Source organism: Boleophthalmus pectinirostris, unplaced genomic scaffold (assembly GCF_026225935.1).
Source record: "Boleophthalmus pectinirostris isolate CB_2022bp ecotype Guang Dong unplaced genomic scaffold, ASM2622593v1 HiC_scaffold_15, whole genome shotgun sequence".
NCBI lineage: Eukaryota > Metazoa > Chordata > Actinopteri > Gobiiformes > Gobiidae > Boleophthalmus > Boleophthalmus pectinirostris.
In genome coordinates this window covers 24,947,686-24,970,851 of record NW_026571070.1, presented here as the reverse complement: position 1 = coordinate 24,970,851, position 23,166 = coordinate 24,947,686, and the positions used below count along the sequence as shown (strand labels likewise).

Below are 23,166 nucleotides of genomic sequence, written 5' to 3'. Positions count from 1 at the left end.
TATGTGATGTCAGCTGCCAGTGTCCAACCAGGAAGTTGAAATAAAACTTAAAAAAAAAAAAAAAAAAAAAAAAAAAAAAAATAAAAATCTGTTAAAAAAAAAAAGTAATTATGTTAACTATGTGAAATGGGCAGTGTAACCTGTCATATGCACTTTAAATCTAAATGTATGTGTTTGTTCAGCAGTTTGGCTAACCATACCTCTGCACAATATTTATAGAGCAGACTGGTTTGGGTGCAACAATAGTCAAATCTCATGATACATTAAAGATGTATTGTGTAACTTTTCTGGAAGTGGGTCCATCAAATGCTTTTCTCCATGGAGATGTTATTGCTTTGTCTGGAATGTTTCACAGTATAGTTAAACCTTTCTGTCTTCATGGAGACCAAACCAGATCAAGTTACAGGTCAGATCTGTGGAGAGGTGACCCCGCTCACAGTCAGAATGCCTGTGTTTCTTCGTATTTGAGCTATAAAACCACTGTAATTGAATAAATGTAAGGTAGAGCTGTTTAATGTGATACTGTGGAACATTCCAGGCAGGCCAGTGCTGACATTTCCATAGAAACAAGCAGGTTACAGACCCTCCACTAGAAAAGTTACACAGTTCACCATTACCATTACAGTATAACCCGTATTGTTAGGGCAGGGGTCATCAAACTAAGGCCCGCAGGCTGACTCTAGCCCTCCATGCCCCTTTGACCGGCTCTCTCAGTCCCTCTGCCCCCACCATTTTATTGGCCCAATGAGGCAATCCTCAAAATTTGTAATGACTTTTATTTAAATTACTTTTTGGTAAATAATAACACGTCTGCATCTTGTATTTTGTTGATTTTTTCAATTAAAAAATTATATTTATTTGAAGTATTTATATTTGCTGCCTAATTTTCGTCACCTGACAAGCTCGAGATCAAACAGTGACAGCCAACGCATGTGCAGAGTTCTGTAGTGCAGTTAAGGACAGCAAAATATCGAGTGTTAAAGTACGAAAAGTTGACAGAAAGTGCTGAGTTTTCAAAGAACAGTGGACGACCGATTATTTTTTTGTTCAGTGTAAGGACCATGCAGTTTGTCTGATACGTAAAAAAAAGTGTGGCAGTTTTTAAAGAATATAATCTGCATCATCAGGGTTATACAGTTCTGTTATTCAGCCGACCCAACCCCAGCCCCCACCACAAACAGAAGCAATAATGTGGCCCCAAAGAAAAAAAATTGGTGACCCCTGGTTTATGGGGTCCTGACAACAATACAGAAATTCTGGTCACCTGCTTGTCTCCATGGAGATAGCCTGCAGATGAAAATAAGTCTAATGCCTTAATGTGGAACATTTGAGGGAAAGCAATAATATCTCATGGAGACAAGCAGCTGGCAAAGTCACATACTGCATCTTTAAAGGTATGAAATGACACAAAATGGATTCTTGTGAGCTTTAAGTCATTTTATAATGTTGTTACCTAATCAAAAACATACCTGAAGTTGTGCTTTTTGTTGTTTGTTTCATTCACATGTTTTAGTAATCGTTTAATGTTAGTCTGTCTACATCTCAGAAGCTCAAAGTGCTTTGTTCCACCTTGTGATGTCATGAAGTGGTTCTTTCAGGTTAACAGCTTCCTTTTTAGTCCAGTAGAGATTGGCAATTCCAGGGCTGAAATCATCCAAATGGTTCTAGTGAAGGTGTATGGAGTTTAAAAGCACAGTGGAGCACTTCCTGTATTACCACAAGACATCACAAGGTGGAGCAGAGTGTTTTCTGTTTGAGAGAAGAACTCTAAACCTAAAAATGCAGGGTTTGTGTGTTAAACATGTGTGAATGAAATAAAACACAACTCCAGGTACTGTATGCGTGTGATCACATAGACCAGAAATTAGCATAATATAAACCCTTTTAAATAGCTGACAATACTCGGAAAAATGATTCTCAGGGGAAAAAAATGAGTCTTTGGAAAAATGACTTTAACTTTGATATTGCAACACCACACAATATTGCTAAATCCCTGTCTCACTTCTTTTACTGAGCCATGGTTAAATGGAAATGATGACTTCACAGCACGGAGGCAGAATTTGTCTTTACATCTGGGCCAAGCAGGTGGTAAAAAGTTTGCAAGTAAAATAGTACCCCAGATTTAAGCTTTTCTACTTTTCACAGGGACTTTCCACTTTTCCAGCAAATATATTGAGAAGTGGTTTTGTATTAGTGTTCTTGATGATATTCAAATTCAGGAAAACTCTCTGGTCTCTGAGAGTGAGGAATAACTGGACCACTGTAAACCATTTAAAATTAACTAGTTCTGTAAAAATCAGGTACAGCACCTTAAATAGTGATAGTAAGAGAAATTTCGATACTATAAAAAAAAATGCGGGGGTTAAATTAATACTTATATAAAGCAAGACTCTTCTAAAACTACTCAGGAAAGGTCCAAATTTGTTTTCAGTATCAGTACTTGTCCAATTGAATATAAACAATTTAGTATCAATTAGTATTAGAAACAAAATAACATCAATTATAAACCCATTTTACCCATCCTACACAACATAAGATTTATACAATGTTATGTCATCCTTAAAAACATTGAGTTGTGTTTTGTTTCATTCACACATCGCATTATTACAAGTCTGTCTACGTCTACAAAGCTCAAAATGCTAGTTCAACCTTGTGATGTCATGTAGTGATAGTTTCCAAGTTAACAGCTGCCTTTAGTTCAGTAAAGATTGCAATTACAGGGCTGAAATCATCCAAATGATTCTAATGAAGGTGTATGGAGTTTAAAAACACAGTGGAGCATGTCCTGTATTAGCACATTACATCACAAGGTGGAAGCAGAGTGTTTTCTGTTTGAGAGACGAACTCAGAGTTTGTGTGTTATGTGTGAATGAAACAAAACAAAATTCCACATGTTTGTGATAAGGAAACATTATAACATAGATCAGAAAATGACACAGTATAGACCCCCTTCATTGTTTTGTCAGGCGCTCTTTTCAAAACCTGGATTTCTCAACAGTAGGATTTATAGAGGTTTAACTTGGACATAACTTTGCAGTAGCACCTCTCTGACCTTCCTATAGGCAGTCACTGGGTGTGCGTGGATGACCCCCAGGGATGAACAACTGAACTGCTAATGTAAACATAACCAGAGCATAGCACTTAGAAGCTTTGTACTGGTGTTGACCTAATCTTAACTGAAAGTGCGCTAACTCTTATTCGTGGAAGTGGACACACCCTTTTGCTCCACTGTGGGAAACGCGCCAGGGCCATTGCATTCCAGCTGATAAGAGCATGAGAACAGTGATAGAGGTCCAGAGCACGGCCAGGCTCCTACAGGGAGGGACTTCAGACAGAATGCACAGGGGTCATTTCAAGCAACACTTCATGCCTGGAGGAGGTGCTGAAAGTACAAAATATCTTTCTCTAAATGCAGTACTTGATTCATGATTAAGGTTGTCAAAAATAAAAAATCAGATACTAAAATATACTAAAACTAGTATATAAACTATAGAAACTCACTTTAGAAGGTATCAGGTATCAATTTTTAAAAATCTAATTAAAGGAACTGTATGTAGCCTGAACTCTAGATATAACAAAAGATATAACAATCACAGTTGAACCTGTGTTGCCAGTGCCTTAACCTACAGATAAAGGATATATACAAGATTTTCTCAGTATACGGACACAATATGCCTCATGTGAAAGCTCAGAACCTCCACAATTCACTCAATGAGCTGCAGAGGTTGCACTAGCACTGCTTCATGATTGGCTGCAGGTGCTGGCGATTCAGATCAGAGAAAGTCCTTTTAGGTTTAAACAGACAGTATTTTTGACATGGATGTCGTGTGAGGCTCATACTCCTTTCTGACTGTATAATCATCTTGAAAATTAAAACAACAAATTATAACATAAACAACTTGACCATCGTGCTTAATGTTTTTTGTAATTAAGAATAAATCAGCATTACAATTGTTATTGGTAAAATAAATATATGATTTTTTTCCATCTTCATCTCTGGGGACACAGTTGGAATTCACGGAATTCTTCTGGTTCTTCTGGTATCATATTCAGTAAAAAGTATCGAGTCTATTCCTATATTCAACTCAAATTTGAGATGAAAGTTCAAAATTTCAGTATTATAACACTGTTCGCAATGTCATACATTTTGTTTAACAGATTGTTTAGAGGGAATAACAGAGAATCATATGCAGTATGGACTGTTTTCAGGCTGTAAACATGATGAGTTCATGCTTTCAGATGCTATTGTTTAGATTATAATGAATGAGAAATACACAAAAAAAGGTCCCCAAATGTTGAATCTATTATTTACTCCAATGGAGTGGTCCAAATACATCCCAGTACTGTAGTGATGTCATATAAAACACATGTGATGATTTGTCATTGTTAGATTATATATGGTGTTCTGGTACATGGATAACCCTTAAAACCAGTGTTAAAAGTTTACCAAATCAATATTTTGATTTTGCATAATGCACTGGAGTTTCATGTTCACAATGGCCTTCCAATCAGAATCTTCAGATCTTCAGAATTAGTCCCATTTTAAACACAGCAGATCCACCTTTCATGCAGTTGTCAGTGGATAAATAAGTGTATAGTTTTGCAATTTCTAATGAATTTATGTTGTTTAAAAGTATCAATATCCATCTTGATAAACGTATTGTCAAGAAGTCGGTACTGATATTTTGAGTACCTTTCAAAAATATGATATATGAGGTTTATTGCCATGGCAACATGCCTTGGTTTTAAAGATGCTTGAAACCCATGAATACTTCACAAAATACAATGTAATACAGTTGTAGATTAACTGCATCCCCTCATCTCAAACAAGCCTATTAGAGTGTGTGAATTTGTGGAGTAATCTGGACCATTACAGTTGTTGGTACAGTACATATCATTTCCTTAGAAAAAAAAAAAAAAAAAAAAAAACTAAAATGACTTGTCCATAACTTCATTTCTTCTGCACATTATTTTTGGTCCTTAGAGATTCTAGAAGCCCTTTTATCCTCTCACTGGCAGGTTCAACTTTTCTCTTCTTCCTGCGCTTGACGGCAGAGATCTGAGAGGGCTGGAGCAGTGTGGTGAGGGTTCCTCCGCTCTGCATCATCCACGCGCTCTCCTGACACAGGGACACGAAACGCTCCAGCTGAGCCGTGTTGACGTTCTTACTAACATTCAAGGAAGTCTCAAAGGGGTTCTGGATGTACAGGGGCCCCAGCTCCGGCTTGTGCTCCTCTTTACCCTGTCAGATAAGAGATAAGAGAGTGTGTGATTAGGACTTCACAAGCTATCGCAGGACTATTGGTTCTGCGGTTTGGATGGTTTGGGCTGGAAAAGTTATGTGAAACACTATCTAACTAAATGTGAGTGAATAATATTAGAATTACTTTTTTTTACATCTTTGACTACAGAAAATCTACTTCTTTAAGCCTGGTGAACATAATTCTCTTAAGTTAACTTGTGTTTTACATAAGATTAAAATTTTTATCAAAATAGTTCCTTGGTTTCCTTACAGCTTTTACACACATTTAATTTAAGCCCTCACTGCATTATTCTCTGCACAACAGTCACTGCAACAGAGTGGTCAAGACTTCAACTACTACAGCCCTCTTTTAACTATGCACTTTAGGTTTGATTTATTGTGACGTTTACTGAGGTGGTTCAGGTGTTACAGTGCCCTCTACAGGAAGCAGTTTGATATTGTAACAAAGATCCTGTCAGAAATTACAGTAAAGAAAGTAGGTTTTAATACCTTTCTGATGTTGATAGACATTCTGTTGAAGAGAAACGTGCTGTAAAACTCAAAGAAGTCACTCAGCAGTTGATCTGAAGCAGAAAAGGGTAGTTAGTAATAGTATTAGGGCTAAATGTTTTGGCTCAGTCCCACCTAATGACTCTGTATTGGGCTCCAGCTGAATCTTGTCGAAGTCACTGGTGAACGTGCAGTCATTTCCATCTATGATACACTTCTCTGAGGGCTCTGAAAGGAACAGCATTTTAATTGGATTAACTTAGACACAGGATCTATTCTCTTATGATATTTGGATCTACACTGCTTCAGAGTACATAGGCTTACCTGCAAGCTCTTTAAGGCGGTCGAGTGTGGGGAGAATGGGGGGGTTTCTCCTCTGGAGGAAGAAGACCACCATGAGGGTCAGGGAAAAGTTGGTGATCCAGGCTCCGGGGATGGAGCTGGTGACACCATTAGCTCGAGCCCAACAGCGTACAGTGAAGACCAGAGCCCGCACCCGAGGGTCCAGCTCTCCGAGCAGGTACAGCATCTCAGTGCTCCGCATGGCCACCCTGACAGAAAAAGCATCAAACTCAGCATTTTTTGTAACCTCTGCTTTAAGGCTGGAGTTCCTTGCTTCCTTCTTGTTGTTTTTTGTGCCCATGAGGAGTATATGGCAAAAGCAGCTAGCTCTATCTGCATTTGCATTTTACTGTGACATATTGAGAACTATTTTTGATGGGAACATTAAAAAATTACAAGAAATACGAGAGATAAAATTAAAATCGAAATCTTATCACATTAAGCATTCAGCGGAGTATTTCAGGACTGAAACCCTGGCAATCATTCAGTGAAATCTAAAAATAAATGATAAAAAACAAATGTCAAAATGAAGGCTAATTACAGCCAGTTTGCACCCATTACATACTATGTTTTTTATTGTACAAGAAAAAGGAGTCTCTATGTTACAGAACTGTAGTAATATATGTCAAATGAGTATAGACCTGTTGTTGGCGGTGAGGTCACACTGAAAGCCTGAGGGCTGGTGGGTGAAGCGGACCAGAGGACAGCGAGCATTTAGGATCTTCTGCACCCCCACACAGCCTGGACCAAACTGTTCTAAGCACTCTGCAATGACTGACAGCACGCTTTGAGTTACCGCTCGCTCCGAAGTGGCCCTCTTCATGTGGTACTCCACGTACATGCCAGACTGGGGCTGTGAACATAAACAAAGTACACTCAAGCCATTCTGGTATCAATAAAGGAAAAATATCATGCTAAATTGCCTTACACCTACTGGCCTACTTATGTTCTGGTTTAGGCCTATCTTAAACCTGAATTAGACCTGGTTTAATACCAGATTAGATTTGATTTAAATCTTATGTCCAGACCAGGTATAGTCTTTGTTTTGTCCTGATTTGGTCCATGGTTAACTACTGGTTTAATCCTACAGATTTTGGGAATTTCAGGGAGATTTTTTCACCCACCTGGTTCTTGGCCAGCCCCGCAGCAAGTTTTTGCTAATGATTATTCATTATAATAGATTACAGCAGCTTATACCTGACAGAAATTTGCTTATGAGCTTTTGCTACAGCAACGATCGTGTTTGTCTGGCCCTACGTGGCACATGCCTGGATTGGAATTGGGGGAAAAAACGCCCACCCTTGACATAGCAAATAATGATGGTTAAGTACAAGTTCAGTCCAGGTGTCCTGGTTCAGTCCTGGTGCTATCTTAAGTGTAGTTCTGGTCTAGTTCCAGTCCTGGTGGAATTTTGAAAGCCAAATACTATCTGTGAAAACACTGAGAATACTAATAGTCTAAAACAATTACCATATTTGAGCTGCCTGCACTAATGGCATCTAGGTCCAAAAACATATCGAGGTCACAGCCCAGCTTCCCAAAGCCGTTGACAGAGGATCCAAAGGGCCTAATGGAGCTCTCTGGGAAATAGGCAGCAGAGATGTCATTGAGCAGAGAGCAGACCAGGAAACGCAGACGACTGTTCTCCTCCGTCAGTGAGTGGGCTTCTGTCAGGGACATGATCTGCTGCTCCAGCTGGGTCAACAAAGAGCAAACTTTTCACAATAAAGACATGGAGGGCAGCAAAGATGAGTTACATGGGAGTTGAGAATTAGCACTAGTGGCTACTAACTCAACTGTTTTAAAGCTATGTCTGATTGCATTTGGGCCTGTAATTACATTCAAATAATTACTGTGTTTAATTTCTTCTATTTATTTAATGCAGTTTATTATTTATTTTTACAGTATTATACAATTAAAATTGTTTTTTTAAATAATCCTTAAGGCTTCTGGTGCTAGTGGCATAGTTTCAATACTATCCTTTATCGTCCATGTTATCTTAAACAATATATATCGCATGTCAAAATGTGTTATCACGACAGGCCTAATTGCAATGTCTGCCAAAATAGATGGAATAACAATAGCATAATAATAGTGTTAAAGGTGCAGTATGTAATTTTCTGGTGAAGAATCCACTACATAACACAGAGATGTTATTTCTTTGTCTGGAATGTTCTACAATATACCTTTAAACTCACCTATTTCAGAATTCCAGAATTCATTTTAATTAATTTAGCAAACTTTACTCTTGTGAATTTTAAGCCATGTTAGAATGTTTTTACTTTACCAAAAACATACATGGAGTTGTGTTTTGTTTCATTCGCATGTTTGAGTAACCCTTTATTATTAGTCTGCTTGGTTCCACTTTGTAATGTCATGATGCAGTAGTTATCAAATTAACAGCTACCGTTGAGTTCAGTAGTGATCTGCAATTCTAGAGCAGAAATGATCCAAATGATTCTAGTGAAGGTGTATGGAGTTTAAAAACACAGTGAAGCATTTCTTGCATTACCACATAACACCATAAGGTAAAACAGAGTGTTTTCTCTTAGAGAGAAGAACTCAGTCTAAATATATGGGGTGTATGTTAAACATGTGAAACAAAACGCAACTCTCTGTATGTTTTTTTAAACAACATTATAGCATAAATCAGATAATAGCGTAGCATTCATTCTTACTTAAAGAGGCATAGCATCAGCCAATTCACCTTTTTGTATAAGAAGTGAATTGTATCTTATCTACCCTCCATCACAAACTTAAACTACAGACCCCTAAAAATTAACACCACCGATCATCTTCACTTACATTGTCGCAAGAGGACAGCTGCTGGATGAGCTCGTTGATGGACACAGTTCTCTGGGGCTGACACTGGGGAATGTTCTTTATGTCTGTGTTCACAGTGTTGATGCTTCGTAAGGACAGTAGTCTGGACCTCAAAGGCACTACAGATTCATGACTGATGCTGGGGATAGTTGCACTGTCAAGAAGAGATTGCACCCCGTCGTTATCTGAAAACTCCACCACAGCATAGGTGCCCTGGAAAATAAAACATCCAAAGTGTTAATTTTCACTACAACTACGACTATGACTCCAACTACTACTACTACTACTACTACTACTGTAGTCACAGCTGCAGTCAGTCTGATCATCACCAGTCACTCATGCCCACACAACACACAGGGTAAGATTAGTGTCTTACCTAAAGACACAATAACAGTATGCGGCTCCTTCAGGTTGGTGGACAAGTGCTTGGTCAACTTTAGCCACTGGAATCCAAACATTGCCTATATTTACACCAAGTCTGACCATTATCTGATTTCTGGAGTTGTCAGATTATTAAAATTTCATGTAAACAGTTACATATTATGTTGTATAGCAGCAGTTAGATCCTCATCTTATTTTTTCTAATAACATAGGACATAGTAATTTAAATTTAATACTAAGACTAAAGCAGGTCCTAATATATAGTACTTCTTGGACATAATAAGTGTCCTTGGACATAATACATCATAATGACGTTCTACAATTGGGGGTGGTAAGCCTCTATTACAGTCAGAACTTCCTTGGATTAGACTGGTGAAAGCTTACTTGTGCAGACACTACAGACTAGGTAAAATGTCTTGCCTAAGGACACAATGACAGTATGAACCTCTGACCTTCAAGTGCTTGAACCACTTGAGCCACTGGAATCCATGATGGCAATGTTGAAAATCTGATTTCTTTCTTATTCAGATTTCGACAAAGGAAATTATGCAATAAAGATGTTGTATTGATACACTAGTAGATGAGTGAGTAACACTTTACTGTTTGTGATTACTTGTGAAATCTTTGTAATTTGACATTTTTAACACTCATGACCACTTCCATACTGTTGTCATTCAGTATTACTGTTAATATTCCTCCATGACAGTCAGATAATGCTTTACTTACAAAGCTTTCATAGAAGAAGCATTTGTTGACATGTCCGTGTCTGGACAGGTAGTTGAGGAACTTATTGTGGTGAGTTTTGGGGAGACAGCTGATCAGGACCGACCTCTGCCTCTGCTCGACGCTCTGCTTGAAGGACGTGCAATGCCTTTGGTGTGTTCTTCTTTTTCACTAAGAATGAAACAATATGTTGTTCATTTTTAAGTACACATATTGGTGGTAATTTGTCAGAAGAGTTCAGATAAAAATTGGTCCATTCACGGAAGATATGGATGATTTAAACACTTCCTTTTGGAAACTGTGTGTAATACAATGGGAATTCTATAGTTCTGATTTGAAGTGGAAATGTGTGAAATTATGCCTTCTATAACAATATAATTACTTCCCTATAACAATTTGGTAAGTTTTCTAATAATATAATACATATTGATTTCTGAAGCAGGTTCCAAAATACATTAGATTGGATCGGCGTTTTTGTCAATAAAACACAAAAGGTCCAAACCAAATGGTATCCACATATTCAGTGTAGGGTATTCTTTGCCTGCATGGTCGTCTGTCAGACTTTTATTGGACTGAACATTGAATCACCATCTTACATACACTGCAACATAAACCGGGACCAGCGCTTTACCCACCTCCCTCGTCCTTCGGTGAGCCCTCGGCCCGTGTTACGTCTACACCAGCTCGGGTAGAGAACAACGCTTCAAGCTTCTGGAGACATTTGGCATGACATTTTCTTTCCCTCACATTGAACCAGCGCATTGCAATGGACGTCGCCATTGTTGTTGTGACATAAACGGGAGGACGCATGCGCCAAAACGTCTTCGTAGCCCTTTACTGCCCCGCCCTGGCGCGACAGATTATTACACACTGCTGAAACACACGGAGCTCATGATGCAAAAATGAGAGTCATCGTTTACCAGTAAAAAAATAAAAATAAAAATAATAACACACTCCCATCCACTCACACCTCCCCCGCACCCCAGCAGTGTCCTATCCTCTACTATCCTCAACTGACAATACCCTCCTCTATCACTAACCCTGGATAGATCTATTGTCACTGGCCCGCTCTGACCCCTTTCTTCTCCTCCTCTCACCTCGGTCCTGTCGCCTCCTCTCACTCTTATTAGCTCTCTTTCTGGCAACGAATGTCGATTTCATTTTTTACAAATGTCCATTTCAATAAAATATTCATTTCTGATTCAAGTTAAGACTTTGAACTGTTCCAAAGCAATTCGGTGATAAATGACTGTGTTGTAATCCCCTCCCTATCCTCCAGTGTATGAGGTTGATTGTTGAAAGTGCACCGTGAAGGGGGCTGTGCTGTGCCTGAGTGCAGGCGCACCAGTACCATCTGTCAGCGCGACTGGACCGGTCTGCTGTGAGGAGGTGGCCGGGGTGGGGAGCTGTCGGCGCTGCCGAGCATCTTGGGAAAGTCATTGAGTTCTGGTAAAAAGGATGAAAACGATGAGCGGTCACCAGACGCACCGATGCCAGCTTTGACTGGGGGGACATCGGCACTCATCACCGGAGCACTGCGGGCTCTGTGTCTGCCACAGCCGCAGAGCGCACGGCCCCCCGCTGCCTGCTGCCGTCCAGAGCCCCGCACTGCTCTTACCACAGCTCGCTTCACCCTTTCGGTAATTCAGCCAATACAAGGTAAGATTTCTGTTTCTGTATATGTTTTCTGATCCTGAGTCCACCTGTAGACTAACCTCTAGGCATCTATTTTGCCATAAGGCTATTGGTTCTTTTACTGACTTAATGTGTTTTGTCTTTAAATAATAATAAATGCCATGTTTTTGGATGTTTTATAATCTGCGGTTCTCCTCCAGAGTGCGGGAGGTGTTTTGTCCCCCCGCAGCCGCCGTTGTGATGGGAGAGAACATGTCCAAGCGCCTGAAGCTGCTGTCCTCAGACGCAGAGATGGAGGAGCGCTCTTTCCCAAATCCATACCCAAACTGGGACCCAGGCACGGCCAGCTCTCCTGTGGAGGCAGACGCGGACCCCCGGGAGCCCATCGACGATGGCAAGGTGACTGTAATGCGATCCACTGTCTATATTTTATGATAAACATTCTGCTAAGCTAACTTTAGCTAGACATAAGCGCTCCAAAGCATCTGTTTTGACAGGCCGTGTTTAATCTGTACCAGTTTGTGCTTTGGCACCTTACATAATGTTAAATGCTTCTTGAGTCACTAAATACAGCTGTAGGAATGCATAAATTAAATGAAATATGTCTCAGTGACAAGACAAACACAAGCAGAACATACTGGAGTTTATGGATTTGTACGATTACCCCAGTCAGCCAACCCCGAATCTCGGACAGTTTGAACCAGTTATGTTTTTTTTTTTTTGTTTTTTTTTTTTACACGGTAACTTGTTATCCACATCCAGACTGTGCTCATTGTTTAATTATTACTTTAAACACGCCTTTCCTTCTTTATCTCCAGAAATAGCATTACATGTTCAGTATGCATGGCAAGGGTTTGGTATAGTTTCCCTCTAACATGTGCCTCTGTTTTGTATGTTTAGATAAGTGCATCCTTCCAGAGGAGAGTGCAGAGTAAGATTAAGGACCTTCTGCAGCAGATGGAGGAGGGTCTGAAGACTGCAGACCCTCATGATTTCTCAGCCTACACTGGATGGACAGGTGCCACCTGATGTCAGCTGTTAATTTGGTCCATTATTGGTGGAATGGCTCATGCTTTGTCATATGTGTAGGTATTGCCCTATTGTACCTGCAGCTGCACAGGGTGTCAGGAGAGGCATCTCACTTGCAGAGGGCACTTGACTATGTGAAAAGGAGTATGAGGATCCTTAATGGGCGCAGAGTGACCTTCCTGTGCGGAGATGCCGGGCCCCTGGCAGTTGGCGCTGTGGTGCACCACAAACTGGGCAACACTACTGAGAGCAAAGACTGTCTGTCCCGGTGAGTCCCTGTGAGGACAGCTGTACCTCATGTTACCTTTTTGTATGTTTCTGATATGATCCAGTGCACCCACATGTGTAAATGTGCTGGTGTTTGTGTGTACAGTCTGCTGCAGCTGCAGGCCTCTGTGTTGGGCCCTGATGGGGATATGCCTGATGAGATCCTCTATGGGCGCTCCGGATACCTCTTTGCTCTGCTCTATGTCTGCAAAGAGATTGGAGCTGAGGCTGTTGATGAGGCCACACTCTCACAGGTGACAGGAGCATACAGCATTTCAGCAGACAAGATTTTTCAGATACAATATTATGGTCAATATAGTTGGGCAGCAGTTGTTTTTTAACACTTTGTACTTCTGCAACTGATTGGAGTGACTGTCATGGTATGATCTTATGAGGCTCTGTTTGAATATGTTTAGTGTTCTACTTTCATGATGAAAAGCAGTCAATGCAAATTTGAGGATGGTTGCATTCTTTTTGTTGAAGTAGTGTTACAGCATTGCTCAGTAGTTGTATTTCGGTTTACAGGTGGTGACATGCATTGTGGAGTCTGGAAAGAGCTTGTCAGCAGAGCAGAAAAAGTCTGAACGCTGCCCCCTGCTGTACGAATGGCACAAGAAGCAGTATGTGGGAGCAGCTCACGGCCTGGCTGGCATCTACTACATGCTCCTACAGGTGAGCATATGTCCTTCCCTCTTCGCTATGTACAGTGTAGCCTTCTGCAAATAAAGAGTGAGCCCATACTACAGGACTAATACAGATGACTGTGTGTATGTGCCACAGCCCAGCGCCAAAGTCCACCCTGACATGTTGGCAGAGCTGGTACGGCCCAGCATCGATTACGTCCGCCACAAGAAGTTTCGCTCAGGCAACTTCCCATCGTCCCTGAGCAATGAGACAGATCGTCTGGTACACTGGTGCCATGGGGCGCCTGGGGTCATCCATATGCTCCTGATGGCCCACAAGGTAAGCTGCTCTGCCCCCTGTGTGCAGGCATGTGCACTGCTACTGTAGAGCTGTCACTCATGACTCTTAGGACAACACGCTGCATGGGAATGTTATGTTTGATATATCTGATTATCTTTGCTACAGCATTACTAACAGAATTATTACCATGTGGTTTGTCACTCACATACAGGTGTTTAAAGAGGAGAAGTACCTGAAGGAGGCCTCAGACTGTGCTGAGGTCATCTGGCAGCGCGGCCTGCTTCGGAAAGGCTACAGCATCTGTCACGGCACTGCAGGCAATGGCTACGCCTTCCTCTCCATGTATAAAGTCACTCAGGAGCAGAAGTACCTGTACCGGGCCTGTAAGGTCAGCCTGACCACCACTGTTCAGTGACAGTGTACTGAGTGTCCTGAGTATGGGAAGAAGCTCATGTATGTGTCTGTGTGTGCAGTTTGCAGAGTGGTGTTTGGACTATGGCACCCATGGCTGCCGGATCCCAGACAGACCCTACTCTCTGTTTGAAGGTACACAGAACTCTGAACACTGTATTGGAGTGTATCTTATAGATAGAATAAATCAATCCTTAACCGTGCGTGTATGAGCCGGCTTACCTCAAATCTCAAGATTAAAAAAGCTAAATAAATAAAATATATAATACACAAAAACAGATCTGAGGCCACATTAACAACACTTAATTGAAGTCTGTGGTTTCAGGAATGGCTGGGACCATCCACTACCTGTCTGAGATGGCAAACCCTGAAGCATCTTGTTTCCCGGCCTTTGAGCTCTGATACTGACTTGGGCCCTCACAGAGGAAGGGCACTTGATAGAGAAGAGGGCCCTCAGGAGCCAGGAGCCCCTGTTGTGTTGTACCTGGAGGACTGTGGAGCAGCGTGGACTGTATTGTGTGTTGTCTGTGCTGGCAGCACTGAGGCCAGAGACCCTGGCTGTGCATGCTCTGTGTAACTGGTGTCTTTTTCAGCTCTGCTCCTCTCATCATGAAACACCTGTTTGAACACGACATGTCCAATAGCATGCACAGGGCACAAAGGATGCTTTGCCTGTTCAGCTTGGCTTCACCACCATTTTAATTGACTCTAAATGCATTATTCTCCATGTGCCTGTTAATGCATAGAACTTTGACTCAAAAATATTAATACAAACAATTGTTTGTAAAAGGGGGTTCTGGACATAATTCTTTTTTTTTTTTTTCATGTAGGCCATTAAATATTTAGTCTGGTCAGCTAAGAAAGTAGGGCTGGCTCCTCAGGTTATCAGTATGCAATATTCTAGTTGTGATTGCTGAAGTTTGTTTGGAGTTCTTATATTTCTTTCACTGAATATCTCGTTTTAGGATGACAGTGGTTTAGGGTAAAGATTTCGCCCACAAGTGGAAGGATGCTGGTTCCATCTCCCTAAATTCTAGGTGCAAACTACTGTTCCATGCATACTACTATTAAAGGTACAGGTGCATGTTTGTTTCTGTACATGTCAGGAGCAGCAAGAAACTGCAATTCAGTGCATGGGGACCCATCTCCAGAGGTAAAGAGCCTAGAGGACACTGGGGGAATATGCAAACTCTTTACAGACCTAGGAGTTGAACCAGCCTGCAGGGGGAAAGAATGCTTACCCCTTAGCCATTGTGCCTGGACATTTTTTCCCCATTACCTACTCCAATCTCTATGTCTGGCTGGTTAGAAGGGTCTCTGAGATTAAAACTGCCAAACTGAATAAAGGGATAAGGAACAGAAGATTAAAATATTAGAATATCCTTCACTTTTAGTGACCATATTTATATGACATGTTTGTTTAGCATCCTAATGATTCCAATCTCTTTCTTTTTGACCTCATGACACGTTTCTGTTGGAGTAAACAGTAAGAGGACTGTACATGTGTGTTGTACCTCCCTCTGCAGTGTCCTGTCTGTTATGTAGCTGTGTGTTGTGTGGTGCCGACAGCCCGTGAATGCACAGACCTCCTGAATGTGAGTGCATGCGTCTGATTGGCCAGCCCTGTAACTATGCTTCTGTGTCCATGCAGCCCAAGAATAAGTATGTGCTTGTTTCTATTTCACATTCTAAGTACCTTTAACAGTTCTCAAAGTGCCAACTAATAAACTGGTGTTCCTAAGCAGAGCCTCTCAGTTTTTTCTTTTTTTCAACAGAAAGTATTTTATTGTTAATGATAAGTATACTAAACTAATAATTGCATTTATCACATTCTCGTGTGACAGGATTTTAGATGGATTTAATTTGAGTAGTTTTGTTAGGTTATGTAATGACAACTATTACTGGTTTGTTAATGTTGAAAATTAACCTTGAAATTAGCAAATAAATCTGTTGATAAAAGTGTATTGGACTTATATAGCACTTTTTTGATGTGCAATGCATTATTCATTCACTCTATGGTTGCACTATTGTAGCCACAGCTGCGCTGGGGCAGACTGACACAAGTGAGGTTGCCAATTGGTTATCGGCCCCTTAAACCATGCACACATTACTTTCATACTAGGCACTATGGTTGAAATGTATTGCCAAAGGACACAAACATTTTTGCCACAGGTGTCCCACCTGGTATTCCCAGCAAATATTAACCAAGCCCAGCCCTGTTAAGCTTCTGAGTTCTGACAAGATCAGGCTTTCACAAGGTTTGGTAACAAATGGTTAATGGAGCTGGTATAATTCTCTTACGTCATTAACATAAAAAGGTTTGAAAAAAAGACACAGGCGCATAAAAACCATTATGACCTCCATGACACTAATCAGTCAGAAGACTGAACACTTTCACCCACTGCAAGGCACATTTAGCTGATTACATCAAGGGACATTTAGACCAGAAAAGACTGCGCTTCTTTAAAGGTGTGAGACGCAATGTTTTTATTTGATTTGTTCAAAGGCCTGGCACAGCCACCTGAAGTAGTGCCACCTCAAATACGCACCTCCATTTGTGCTCAAACAAGTCCATCACATTTGTCCATTGTCTGCACAAAGAATACAACATGCAAACATGAGCCCTGCTAACCAGCAACTCCACAAGCTACAAGAAGTCCACCAATCTGCAATGGGAAAAACTACAGACTTGTGCCTGGACAAAGTATTTGGCAAAGTGTCATTCCTTTTTGGTGGCATGGTCCTCTATGTTGAGTCCTCCTTCACTCTTCTTGAAACTTTAGGTTTTGGTATTTGCAGAAATACCGTTTCTGAAGGTGCCGAACTATTCCCACCCCTCAAAGAAGTTTACATGTAGAACAGATCAGCAGAAAGTGTATGGACTTTAAAAACACACAGAAGCACTTGTTGAAAAGGAAGGAGGTGTGGCTCTGCCCAGAAGGAACCAACAAATATACATCCATGTACAGGATAAATTTGAGATGCAAAGATGGACAATAGTTTCAAAGTCAGTAAGTATAAAATTGAAATCCAGCTATCTTAAATTTTTATAATTCAAAAAGTTTAAATCATTAAAGGCCCTGTACCTGATTTTTTTCCATGTTTCTGAGCAAAATATGTCTTGCCCCACTACAGATATTCTATAAGCAGCTCATGAGGTCAAAATAAGCCTGCCATGTACTGTTTGCATCCAATTATAAAGCAGTTTATTGTCCAATAATCAGGAAATGTGCTGTAGCATGCTAGATGTTATTAGCTTAGTGATGGCAAAACTCTGCTGTCGTCTCTGAAAATTGTGAAAAGCATTTATAAACTCATCGTGGTGAATAATTAGAATGCCCTGAATTTAAAAAAGTCTGGAATAACTTTGAATCTCTGCAAACCATTTAAAATGAACTAGTTCTCTTTTTCATGTTTTAAGTAAAAATTAAGGTACAGCACCTTTAATAGACTATTTGCAGGAACAGTTACAAGCTACTACAGTGAAGTCACTTACTCCAAACTGAAATTGTACATACATTTTACTTTGAAATGACCAAAACCTGCCTTTTCATAAAGAGAAGTAAAAAAGGCAGAGAAATATAGCCTACATGTTAAAATTATTTCTGCCAGTGTGCTTTGGATTTTTCTGCCACTCACGTACTGTACCCTGTGTCTTTTGTAAATATATGTGTGTTGGAAATTTGTAGTTTTAGGTTGAAAGTTTATACAAAGAATGTGAAAGTGTCATTAGGACATCTTGAGTAGATCCTGTAGAACCATGCTTTTTAAAGATCAATTTTCCTTTGGCTTTAAGTATGGTCAAACAACCACATTTCAGAATCGCTACTCAGTTACTGACACTAGCCCTACTGTAAGTCCTACTGTAATGATCTTAATGGCCCATCATAATCAAGCTCTTGTAACAGTAAAAAAGGTGTGACATGTGCTCTAGCTTTAACCTTACCTGCATACTGTTGTGGATCACATCATTTTGTTATCTATTATTTTTTAATAGGACACTAGAGGCGCAAATCTAACCATTAAAAGTTAAATAAATTTTCTAGGTCCACCCTCAGCTGTCATAGAAATTTTACTTTACTTTACTTTAAATCATTGCCGTGTCATGCTGTGTGTTTGGTGCTGCAGAACCATTGAAACAAACTCCAGTTCATCTAAGAGAGGGTTCCTTCAGTCCCTCAGTCCAAAAGTCTGTGCTCGGAGTTACGTCTTGTTGCTGTTTTGGAATATTTGTTCATAGGAGGGTGGGGGGTGGTTGCAGTAGGACGGTGGTGGGGGGTAGGAGGCTGGGTACACCACAGGTTCGGGCACTCCGTTCACCCTGTAGGCATGGACAGGGCCTGGCTGCTGGGACACTGTGGACAAGAGGACATCACTCAAACATCATAACATAATAATACAGACAGGGCTCAAAACAATGAGTTGCAATCCCCAATAAAAACAGATGTATCCTATGTAACCGTAGGCCAACAGCTAAAGACAGAAATCTGCTTTTCCTGTTGTTGTTAAACACTTTATTGTCCCTGTAGGGAAATTGTCCTTCAGTATCGCTGGGGCAGCCTGTCAGAAGCAGTGAGCGTTCAGAGACCAGTCGCCAGATCTTGAGCTAGGCTTGGTCAGGACCAGGGCTGGAATTAGCAATTTGGGGGCCCTAGGTGAACTTGAGTTTGAGGCCCTTACTATAATGTAAGTTTTTTTTGTTTTTGTTTTTTAAAAATATATTTATTGTCTGTTTTTCCCCCTTCGTCTTGATACATGCACATCTCTATTTATTTGAATTATGGTGGATTGGAAACTTGTCTTATTAGTCAGGTAGCCTACTAGATAACCAGAACTGAAAGTAGTTTTTTTTTTTTTGCTAATACAATTAAATTTACATCCATTACATATGATTTTTTTTCTTATGATTATTGTTTAAAAGTACATTACTCTCATTTAATGTCATATTGAGAGAAAATCAAATTGCTCTGAGGCCTCAGCGATTAGTGGCACTGAGGGCAATTGTTTGAGGGCCCCCCCAGGTTTGGGGGCCCTAGGGAGCCATCTACTTTTGCCTAATGGTACTGCTACCTCTGGTTAGCACTACCTGGAAAGTACATGTTTTGGGTTCATGGGGGAAAGTGAAGTCAGTAAATGACTTTTTATAGCTCCTTAGATTTACTGATTATAATGACTTACTTTCAGAACACACATGTGCATTTGATACATTAATCTCCTCATGTAGTGCACACACAAGCCTGGGGTACCTGGAGAGTTGACAGGGTGTCTGGTGAAGGACACGTTGAAGGCGGGTTCGTCCCTCAGAGGAGATGGGTACATCCTCCTGCGAATGAAGAAGCCAGCTCCACAGCAGAACAGCACGGCCATCATCAGCAGCAGCCTGAGCACACACGCACACAAAAGCACACACAGACGCACACACAAACGCGCACACAAACGCGCACACACACACACACAAAAACACATAGATGCACACAAACACAGGTTGGATTTCTATGTCTTAAGGGGACATTACTTTGACATTAATTTCCTGGAGACTGATCCTGACCTTAAAGTCACTACTTGCCTAACCTTAATCTAAACCCTAACCTTAACCTATTTTAACCCATATCTTAACTTTATATAATGTTGTTGATCTAATAATAAAGGATTACAAGGGAGACAGGCCCCCATGACGCAAGTGTCCAGATTTTAGTCCCCACAATGTGATAAATACCCACTCACACACATACTCACTAATGTAATGTCTATGCCTGGTGAACCTGAGCATCTGGAGACAGAGAAACGCAATTAAGTCCTCATCGAAAATATTCTATCTCCACTATGCTGTTTTCCAGATCCAAGACAGATATAGTATTTGTCATAGATTGACAGAATCTTGTCATATTATTCTTGAAGGGGCACTATGTAACTTTTCATTTGGGGGTCCATTGCCTGCTTGTTTCTATGGATATGTCATTCCTTTGTCTGAAATGTTGCACAATATGTCATGAAACAGCTATATTTATTCATTTACAGGTGGTTTTACAGCTCAAAAATGCCTATTGCCTCTCCACAGATTTGACCAGTAACTTGGTCTGGTTTGGACTCCATGACAAGAGAAAAGATTAATACCATACTGTTAAATTTCCAGTCAACGCAATAACATCTCCACGGAGAAAAGAATTTGATGGGCCCTCTATCAGAAAAGTTACATAATCTACCTTTGAAACTTTGGTCCTTTCAACTGACAACAATCACATTTTTGGGTTGAATAATGTGGGTACTACTGCAATTGTAAACAAATAATTTTGCTTTTTTTTTTCTTTATGCTGACAAAGAAGATTGTTTCAAGTGGATAGGCTCAGTTATTATGGAACTATTAACCCTAAACCAGATTTACATGTAAAAAAAAATGCAATCTGACAGCTAAGCAGCAAATTCCACCTTGGAATTCTGACCTACCCTCTACCTCAATCTTGAAATCATAATGTCACAAAGGCAAATTATACTTATTTATATCCATATACGCCATAATGATGTATATCCATACAATGAGTCTATCCATAAATGCACCAATCGCTAAAAAGTCTTGACGAAATGTATGCAGGAACAAAAATAATGTAATAACTTAATTTCTACCACTATGTACCAGAACCTTACAAATCTCTATTACTAGGCCTATATTTGTTAGAAGTGAAGACTCACCAGAAGTACCAGAGCCTCTGAATGGACAGAGCCCGCACACAGCAGCGTGTGCCACAGCAGTCCTCATACGAGCGGCATCTGCAAATCACAACATAAGCGTGAGTTTGCATTTTGGTTAAATATAGCCTATTGCAGACTGTACAGTTTGTGTGAATGTGAAGACAGGTAACTAGGAGACCACCTATGTTTACTGATGCATGCTGGTTCTACCATTTCATTGGTTTTAGCTCGGGATGCAGGGATCCAGCTTTTTCAATACTGATTTCAATTCTACGAATTAAAGTATCTGTCAATACCTGATGCCAACTGATACCATTGCAGAGACTGAAAATAGTATTTTATTTCCTTTAAACAAAAATACTATAAGGCAAAACTGATCTAAGTGCATTATGTAGAGGTTATTAATCTCTAAAGTAACTACAGAACAACTTTGTACCAAGAAATGTTCAAACATTATGAGATTTTCTGGGATGACTACGACCAGTAAATAGTTTGGCAACAATCAAATGGTTTTCAGCATTCTAAAACCGATGGAAAGGACACAATGAGACAAAGGAACCACATTATATCAGTATATGACCATGAGTTTAAGGTTATTACACACTTGAGAATGTTCTTGAGTGTTAGTTTTCCCAAGATAAGCAAGTAAATGTACTCTGCGAAATACAAGCAAACACAATACACCAGGTAGTAGGACTGTGCAGTAAATACATTTTTTTGATATTCAGTCTTTTCTAATCGTGAATGATCAGCACACATATTTTTCAGATGTCTACAGTCAATCCTCTAAAAGGCAAAAAGCATGTGGTTTAGGGTGGAGTTCAGATTAGAGTCAAATTTTCAACTACATTTGTGTTGAATTGCACTGGTTAAAATATGTCAGGAAATATTAAATGTCTGTTTAGATTACGTTTAACTAGATGAAATCAAATTAAATTATGATTGATGGTTATGATCTACTGTTAGAAAAGCAATCTACTCACATAAAGTAGATGGGGTATCCTCCTTCAACGTACCAACAGTACTTCTTAGCTTCAGTCACCTGCAACCAAGCATAATTTCTTAGGCTATATGACCACAGAGATGAACAAAGACCAAAACTGTAAACACATGTGTGCTTTGAGGAAGTGGGCTGAAAAGAGCTACTGTTAGGGTTATGCAAAGTGTAATTTTTTTTTATAAGAATGTTTTCTAAATGTATCATTTAGAAAAAAATAAAAATACCTAGATGTCCTACTGGCCCTGTGACCCAGAAAGATTGTCAACCTGCGTCTTAACAACACTAGAGAAGAGATGGCACGTATGGAAGGATGGATGCAACATCTCTTACTGTTGTTATATGTTAAATCCAGGCTACAACGTGTTATAATCTTGTTAAAACTAGTAATTTTCCATGACATTGACAAAATAAAATTACAAATCCACCCTAAAACAAAAAGATCCACTCACCTCCAGCAACAGCCCGAAAACGAGGGCCAGTGGCGGAACCAGTGCGCTCGGCATGTTTGGGTCAAGACAAGAACACCGAGACGACGGGGGGAAGACGCTCCGATTAGCTGCTACGTGGAGGGGGTAGAGGCGGTCATTTGGCCCGAGCATCAGCGGGCTCCTCTCGGCCCTCCATCCGTGCGCAGAGACAGCAGGGTCGCGGTGAGGCGGCGGAGGAGACACGGGGCCTGTTCGGTTCCTGAAGGAGCGGAGACAAAGCTGCATCAGGCGGTGACGTGAGACGCATTACGCACAGTTCCGCCCCAGTAAATCAAACAAGGAGATGCTGGATACGTGGGCATGGATGGCAACCGTTACGTAGGCCTATAATTAGATTATTTTATGATTTTGTTTTTTTTAAATTATCGGATTAGATTATATTGTGTCAGGGAAGTTCATATCCAAACGGAAAATTTATAGTAAAATACTTTATCCTGATGAAGCCTTTGGAAATGGGTTTATTTAAATGTTAAATTATTTATTTATTTTTTGGCAACACGTTATATTTACAGCCTTAATAAAGCGTGACTTAAAGGGCATATATTACGCCATTTTCTGATCTATGTGATAATGTTTCCTCATCAAAAACTTACTGGTGTCCAACTAGAAAAGTTACTTGCGTCTTTAAATTAAGCATAAGACATGGATAGGCATTGTATTCTGTAAAGTATTATCCATAGTGGTGGTAGTTTAGTAAACACACA

General features: G+C 40.2%; 3 protein-coding genes across 3 annotated transcripts; 1 reads left to right on the top strand and 2 right to left on the bottom strand.

The window, feature by feature from the left end:
* Positions 1 to 3,908: 3,908 nt before the first annotated feature.
* On the bottom strand, positions 3,909 to 10,801 carry mtpap (mitochondrial poly(A) polymerase). The gene is made up of 9 exons (XM_055150820.1): positions 10,657 to 10,801; positions 10,025 to 10,188; positions 8,900 to 9,130; positions 7,565 to 7,789; positions 6,736 to 6,947; positions 6,077 to 6,303; positions 5,888 to 5,980; positions 5,753 to 5,826; positions 3,909 to 5,242 (listed from the first exon to the last, which is right to left on the bottom strand). The coding sequence occupies exons 1-9, from the start codon at positions 10,799 to 10,801 to the stop codon at positions 4,952 to 4,954; spliced, it is 1,662 nt and encodes a 553-aa protein (XP_055006795.1). The 3' UTR covers positions 3,909 to 4,951.
* Positions 10,597 to 16,028, top strand: lancl2 (LanC lantibiotic synthetase component C-like 2 (bacterial)). Its single transcript, XM_055151051.1, has 10 exons — positions 10,597 to 11,680; positions 11,857 to 12,055; positions 12,557 to 12,674; positions 12,746 to 12,953; positions 13,059 to 13,206; positions 13,478 to 13,624; positions 13,733 to 13,915; positions 14,088 to 14,264; positions 14,350 to 14,422; positions 14,613 to 16,028. Exons 2-10 carry the CDS (start codon positions 11,897 to 11,899, stop codon positions 14,687 to 14,689), a joined length of 1,290 nt encoding a protein of 429 aa, XP_055007026.1. The 5' UTR covers positions 10,597 to 11,680; positions 11,857 to 11,896; the 3' UTR covers positions 14,690 to 16,028.
* Positions 16,029 to 16,757: 729 nt separating this feature from the next.
* vopp1b (VOPP1 WW domain binding protein b) lies at positions 16,758 to 22,692 on the bottom strand. Its single transcript, XM_020930725.2, has 5 exons — positions 22,424 to 22,692; positions 21,958 to 22,016; positions 20,975 to 21,052; positions 19,534 to 19,667; positions 16,758 to 18,642 (listed from the first exon to the last, which is right to left on the bottom strand). The coding sequence occupies exons 1-5, from the start codon at positions 22,685 to 22,687 to the stop codon at positions 18,491 to 18,493; spliced, it is 687 nt and encodes a 228-aa protein (XP_020786384.1). The 5' UTR covers positions 22,688 to 22,692; the 3' UTR covers positions 16,758 to 18,490.
* Between the last annotated feature and the right edge of the window lie 474 nt (positions 22,693 to 23,166).

Coding starts and splice junctions, on each gene's coding strand:
- mtpap (XM_055150820.1), bottom strand. CDS start 10,801: ATGGCGACGTCCATTGCAATGCGCTGGTTCAATGTGAGGGAAAGAAAA. Junction 6,304..6,735: donor GACCTCACCGCCAACAACAG/GTCTATACTCAT, acceptor TTTTTCTGTCAG/GGTGGCCATGCGGAGCACTG. Junction 5,827..5,887: donor GCCCAATACAGAGTCATTAG/GTGGGACTGAGC, acceptor TTTCTGCTTCAG/ATCAACTGCTGAGTGACTTC.
- lancl2 (XM_055151051.1), top strand. CDS start 11,897: ATGGGAGAGAACATGTCCAAGCGCCTGAAGCTGCTGTCCTCAGACGCA. Junction 12,056..12,556: donor AGCCCATCGACGATGGCAAG/GTGACTGTAATG, acceptor TTGTATGTTTAG/ATAAGTGCATCCTTCCAGAG. Junction 12,675..12,745: donor AGCCTACACTGGATGGACAG/GTGCCACCTGAT, acceptor TCATATGTGTAG/GTATTGCCCTATTGTACCTG.
- vopp1b (XM_020930725.2), bottom strand. CDS start 22,687: ATGCAGCTTTGTCTCCGCTCCTTCAGGAACCGAACAGGCCCCGTGTCT. Junction 21,053..21,957: donor GGATACCCCATCTACTTTAT/GTGAGTAGATTG, acceptor TGTGATTTGCAG/ATGCCGCTCGTATGAGGACT. Junction 18,643..19,533: donor ACACCCTGTCAACTCTCCAG/GTACCCCAGGCT, acceptor TCTTGTCCACAG/TGTCCCAGCAGCCAGGCCCT.